The 7,136-nt window shown below is 37.3% G+C and overlaps 1 protein-coding gene across 1 annotated transcript; it reads left to right on the top strand.

Annotated features, from left to right (window-relative positions):
* The first annotated feature begins 3,556 nt into the window (after window positions 1-3,556).
* Window positions 3,557-7,011, top strand: LOC122643208 (beta-amyrin 28-monooxygenase-like). The gene is made up of 3 exons (XM_043836856.1): window positions 3,557-4,508; window positions 6,449-6,636; window positions 6,715-7,011. Exons 1-3 carry the CDS (start codon window positions 3,557-3,559, stop codon window positions 7,009-7,011), a joined length of 1,437 nt encoding a protein of 478 aa, XP_043692791.1.
* Window positions 7,012-7,136: the final 125 nt, after the last annotated feature.

Below are 7,136 nucleotides of genomic sequence, written 5' to 3'. Positions count from 1 at the left end.
ATTGGCCTGTAACTAATGGGCATTTGTCATTACATAACTTAAGACATGCATAAATACAGGAGTAATGACAAAAGAAAGTATGACAAAGATTTTCTTAATTAGAATCGTTAACTGTTAATTATTAATCATAAGAATAATCTTATGAACCATATATGTATACATTTTCAACAGTTTAAATTTGATTTATTGCACTTAAATATTCATAGAATCCCACACAACCCATATGATCGATTGAAACACTCTAGATACAATACCTTAAGTGAAGAGATCAACAATAATGTACTTTAAGTGCCATTATGATAAACTACTACTCCTTGATTCCAAAAAGGATTTTTCTTATATTCACTGGCACAACATTGTCACAGTACCCCCCCAAATAGGCCTTCCAGTAGGGGATATTTTCTCATTATCTATGACGTACTGCCTCAACTAAAATATATGAGAGACAACCTCATAATATGTTATGTCTTCTGTTTCTACAGTTGAAAAAGTCAATTAAGGTTGCTTAATGATTCTTCAAAATTACTACCTCAATAGCATATAGAAGACAAATCCTAAGGTGGATCTACATTCAACCGTAACTTTAATTGAGTAGCTGACAAATTCCAAATGATCAACACTTTTGTCATGTCCTCCTTGGCCCCTTTAAGGTATTTTAATACCCCCGCTCTTATTGAATGTGGTATTATTAGTTATTAGAGATCTTTTCAATACTCCCATTGTTTAAGCAATGTAAAAAAATGTGTTATACACCTAAATTGACATTAAATTGCTTATTAACCGCATGTAGAATACCTAGTATTATTTATTGTTCCAAGTCAACATTTGGCCATTGTTTCAAAAAGGTCCATAACCATTGTAGAAGATGCTACATTTGGCTCAGTATGTTTTATCTGAGTCAATCTAAAGTTTGATATCAACGGTTTGGGACTTTACATGTCACACCCCGAAATCACCCCTGGGAGGATCCGCCAGTTGACCCGAATACCCGTTGTATTCAAATATCTCCAGGATCCGGATACAGTAAATACAACTCACAAGCATTTCCAAAGAACAAGATAACGAAATATTTCATAGATCAGAGTACGCTAAAAGTTAGTATTTACACAAAGATCCTAGTTACATTGTTTTTCCCATTTCCCACATTCAGTTACATCATATGAACAGCCCCAAAGGCGAACATGTAACCCTAACTAGTATTTACAATGGATCTTCAGTTATCAAAAGAATGTAAGGAAAACATCAAAATGAAACAAGAAGAGAGGTTCTCGTCATCAAACCCTGTCTTCCAGGGATATCCTAATCACTCGCGTGATAGGGATCACACCCCTTTGGGTCCAAACCAACATGCTCACAATTACCATCAACCTCCTCCTCGAAGTAATCCTCTCAGCCACCATAAAATCTACCTGCAAGATCATCTAAAAAAAAGGAATTCCACAGGGATGAGTTCCATGGAGCCTAGTGAATGAAGATAAACCATACAAGCATTCGCAAACACAAGATCCTATATGCATGGGATTCAGTTTTAATCTTAATTCCACCAAACAACAATGTCTAAGTCTCTAAGTTTATGCTACGGTAACAACTGGGGAAACATTCACGGCTTCTTCTGCACCTTATCGCACCGAGTCCGTAGCCATTACCCTGGGAGCCCTTACAGGTCATGGTCTCACATACCACCCATTGGCAAACCCCGATAATCATAGCCTACCCTATCCTGGGTAACAACCAACTCCTCAGACATCAGGGAGCTATGATCACCCAACACCTGTACACATGTTGGTAAGGGTTGTAGCACCAGGGTTTGACATTCTTAACATTTTACATATTAAATGGTATAGTACGATGTGTACAGTGCTCCCGCATCCCATACTACGTACGACACACCATACTCTTCGTTTCCAAGCCGACTACGACATCTAGACTAGCATAGCAATGATTCACATTCCAACACACCATACCATCACATCAATAACCATCCATAGTTCCATAATTCATATGCCATAAACAAGAATAAATCAATGGAACAGTTTCAAATAATATATAAGAATGAATCTCATACATATGCATGACACCTAACAAAATAACTAAATGAAATAAACATTCCCAAAAAAAGAAATTAATTGTCTATCCCCACCCACCTTGTTGTATTTGGGATCGCGAAGTTGAATTGGTTCTCGAGTCAGTTGCCAATAGGTCTCAACGATCAAACGATTCTATCCTAAGATTAATAGACCATACACATGTATTAAAAAGTGTCTAAGTGTAGGTGGGGCCCAAGGATAGTATTAGGGTTAGGTTAGGTTCAGAATCAAAATCAGACTTGACAACAACTCTGGTCGATGGGAGTGGTTGACCAATGACATTGACCAGAGTGATATAGTATTTAGGCTCATAATTTTCCTGAGATGGTCATTCTCAAGTGGATGGGATTAGTCAACCAGAGATTTTGCAGCAAACAAAATCAAGATCGAAACAGGGGTTCGGGGGGGAGGAGTTGACTAGATTTTAACCAATTGCTTATCAGAACGGTGGCCACACATAGAATTGGGTCCATGTAGCTTAATTTGGCTAAGGGAAAGGGATAATCTGATGTTTTGATTTGGGGAATGGGGGCATGCATGGGTTTTGTGTCCCAAGTTCATGGATTCAGCCATGCATGGCTGGAATTGGTTACCAATGCTCCAATTCAAGCATAACAGTGAAGCATGGTTAGTAATTTTGTTAAAATAATGTTAGGCTCGAATTAAGTATGTATTAAGTAGATTGGGTTTAATTTCACAATTTAAGGTTAATTGACATGCATATAAGTTAGGCAATTGAGTTCTTGTTTCAGAATTGGGCTAAGCACTAGGGTTTTGGATTCGAGAAGGAATTAAGGAAACAAAATTTTGATCAGGTTAGAGAGATTACTTAGGACTTGGAAGCAAGGATGAGTTCCACTTGATTCCTTCAACCAAACCGGGCAATTGGTAGAGAATTCTGATTTTAGAAAAGGTTTAATATAAGAGAATGAATTGAGATGACTGTAGACACCTCATTGTGTCCTTCCCTCGAAGGTTTCCCGTAACGATGATGAGTACCCTCCAAGGCCTAGAGCCGGTGTATCTGTGGGTGTAGCGTCAGTGTGTGCTGCCTGAATCCATATACTAATCGCTCTTTCCCTTTGCTGGAGTCCAAACCAGAGCCTCCAACCAATTTTTTGCCACTTTTGACCTATCCTTACATATGGGGCAGTGAAATGACCATATTCTTGGGATAACATACCAAGAATTTCCTAAAATCATTTATTTCATTCACATCAACTTCACAACTATCTACCAAAAAAAAAAAAAGTCACAACTAACTAAATGAGTACACAAAGGGATGGGCCTAAATCCAAGGAACAGAAACCCGAGGGACCAAACCATTCTACATGTTGTTACCCAAAAAAAAAAAAAACACCATTCAGTTGGATTTGTTGCTTATCATGAATATCGTATGTCACGATAGGAAACCAATATAACCCACTCACAAGTCACACCTTGTGACTTCCCATTCCAAGATTACTAATATGGAGCTCTTGTTTCTCTCCCTGCTCCTCCTAACAATTCTCTTCCTCGCATTCTCAGTTCACTTCTTCACCTTAAAATACAAGCGTATCAATGGTGCTCACCTGCCTCCGGGAAGATTAGGATGGCCTGTCATTGGTGAAAGTGTTGAATTCTTCTCAATGGGACGGAAAGGGTCGCCGGAGAAATTCATCACTGATAGGATGAACAAGTACTCGACTGAAATCTTTAAGACTTCATTGCTAGGGGAATACTTCATAGCCTTTTGTGGTCCTATTGGGAATAAGTTTCTCTTCTCCAATGAGAACAAGCTTGTCGCTTCTTGGTGGCCACGCTCAGTTGAGAAGATCTTCCCCTCTGCTCTCCAAACCTCTACTATTGAGGAATCCAAGAAACTGCGTAAGCTGCTCCCGGGTTTTTTAAAGCCCGAGGCGCTACAACAGTATCTTGGAATTATGGATTTGACTACCAGGAGACATTTGGAAACTAATTGGACTAATAAAGAAGTGGTCATGGTGTATCCTCTGGTTAAGAGTTATACCTTTTCATTGGCTTGTAGATTGTTCATAAGCATTGAAGATCCTGATCATGTCGCAACATTTGCCAAATATTTTCATGTCTTAGCGACTGGGATCATATCTATGGCTATTAATTTCCCTGGGACACCCTTTAATAGTGGGATCAAAGCAGCAGAAATTATACGAGAAGCGTTGTTAAAGATAATCAAGAAGAGAAAGAAGGATTTGTTGGAGAATATGATTTCACCAACACAAGATATATTGTCACATATGCTTACAATGACCAATGAGAGTGGGCAGTTCATGAAAGAGATGGATATTGCAGATAAAATTCTTGGGTTACTAATTGGTGGTCATGACACTACAAGTTCTGTCATAACCTCCACCATGAAATATCTTGCAGAGCTACCAAAAGTCTATGATGAGGTGTTGAAAGGTAAGTTCTATTCATCTTTGAATTAGAAATAAATTAGAGGTCCTATTAAGGGTGTTAAACGGTTCGGTTTGATTTGGTTTTGACTGCTCGAGGGTAGAAAACGTAATCGGACCATTTAACTAAACGGTCTCATAATCAAAATCTAGACTGTTTGGTAAACGGTTTCGATTAAATAGTTCTTTGCAGTTTGACACGGTTTCAATTAGACGGTTCCATACACATTTATACTCTATTTACTAATACTAGTTATTACTTATTATTACTAAGTTATTAGTTTTTTTTTGAAAAAAAGGATATCATTAATGAAGAAACGTGACTGCATAGCAGTAGCTACTTGCTAGGTTTTGACTTTTAGTTTATCAAAAAAAAAAAAAGAAGTTAAGTTTTTAAACAGTTAGACGGTTTGATTATAATCGGTTTTAATTGGATTACATGATTTGAAACCATTGGATTAATCAGTCAAAATCGAACCGAACCGATTAAATAAATCGTATCATTTCTAAAACCATAACCCCATCATTTAACTAAACAGTCTACCAATTTCGATTTAAATGGTTCGGTCCGTTTCGATAAACGGTTTGGTTTGGTTTTGACACATTTAGCTCCTATGCCCTTAATTAGATTTAATCTGAAGACTTTCCTTTAATTTTACATGGTTAATCATATTATACATTTTAAATAAGTTTGTTACATGAAAAAAAAAAATCAAAACAAAAACCCCAATCCCTTTCCTTTGGGCCTCTTCTCGATCTCAACTCGCAAAACACAAAATCTATTGCAGCTGTTCCCCTTCTTCTTCTTCTCCTCCGTCTCCATTCCTATTTATGTTCACTAGCGACCAACGTGTCTACATCCAAGGCTGAAATGTGAGGAAGTTGGAAGATATTATGTTTTGCATGATGCATTTTGAATTGAAATAAGGGATAATTTATTGTCTTTATTTCAGTTGTGTGCTTTTTTTTTTTTTTTTTTGATAAAAAATATTGTCTACATGCTATTGTATTGTTTATTAAGTGGTGCATATCTCTTACATAGTGAATATGTACTCATATTTTCTCTTACAAGCTGACCATATTAAACAGGTACCGTATTATTGCCATACGCATTTTATTATATCGAATTTTTGAAAAGTATTATTCTCGTATAACCTGTTTAATTGCCATACATAATCATACCTGTTTTATTGTCGTTCCTGAACTTACTAATTAATCTCTTTCTTGGCATGTGGACCCCCTGCATACAAATCGGTGTCGATTAATTCGGTTTTAATATTTTAATTTGATTTTGGGTTGGTTCAGTTCAAAATACAACATGTGGAAAACAAAATCGAATAGGGGCTCTTTTACAAATCATAACCGAACTGGCATGGTTTGATTTTGGTTCAATTTTTATATGGTTTTATAATCGGTACACTATTCGGTTTTGGTCATGTTTTTAATTGATTTATTTGGACAAACTTTATATCATCACCGACAAAAGAAAAAAAATCCATGTTTGTTAAGGCCATACTCCACAAAATCTTTTCCAAACATTAGAAAAGAAAAGAACTTATCAGTCACATTCATTAATACATTAAAAAGGAATATAATTTATTTGGTTTGGTTCAGATTGATGGTTTAACCTAAGGATATCTAGGATATGATGGTCTGAATAGACTATACATCAAATTTCAGATCCAAATGTGATCATTTTCCCCCATCCAATACCGGATGCAGATCGTCTATGGCACAGCTGCCCATCCTGCCTGTGCTGCGTAGATATAGGACCACACGCAAAGACCACCTTACCCCCACTCGGGCAAGGCGTTCTGGCAGGGGTAAGGCGGTAATTTATCGCCTTGCTGTGTCTTGGCAGTAGGGTCTTGCTGGGCAGCTCGGCAGTAGAGGATCAGGGCCTGTTTGTCACCATATAACCCTTTCTCCTTTATACTTTGATAACAGAGCAAAGAGAGATTGCTGCATCAAAAGAACCTGGAGAATTGCTAAATTGGGAAGATATTAAAAAGATGAAGTACTCATGGAATGTAGCATGTGAAGTAATGAGACTTGTCCCACCCCTTCAGGGAGCTTTTAGAGAGGCTTTAATTGACTTCACCTATGCAGGATTCTCCATTCCAAAGGGATGGAAGGTATATATTGTAACTATTAACTCAAAGTTAGTATCATACCAATGAGTTAAAATTAATTACCCAATTACATGTTTGCAGATATATTGGAGTGGGAGTTCAACACACAAGAACCCCAAATATTTCCCAGATCCTGAACAGTTTGATCCTTCAAGGTTTGAAGGAATTGGACCTGCTCCTTATACATATGTTCCTTTTGGAGGTGGACCTCGAATGTGCCCCGGCAAAGAGTACGCTCGATTGGAGATACTTGTTTTTATGCACCATGTGGTTAATATGTTCAAATGGGAGAAAATTATCCCTGATGAGAAGATGATTTTCAATCCAATTCCGGAGCCAGCAAAAGGACTTCCAGTTCGCCTCAAACCTAATCACTAGGTTTGAGGTATCAATACATTACCACGGCGCCAATTAACTCCATAAGTGTAGAAACTGTATCAGAAACTTGTGATGATATATGTGTGTACAAGTTGTAAAAGCTAGAAAGCACAATCTTTTATACT

This window comes from Telopea speciosissima, chromosome 10 (assembly GCF_018873765.1).
Source record: "Telopea speciosissima isolate NSW1024214 ecotype Mountain lineage chromosome 10, Tspe_v1, whole genome shotgun sequence".
Lineage (NCBI taxonomy): Eukaryota > Viridiplantae > Streptophyta > Magnoliopsida > Proteales > Proteaceae > Telopea > Telopea speciosissima.
This window is presented reverse-complemented; position numbering and strand designations above follow the sequence as displayed.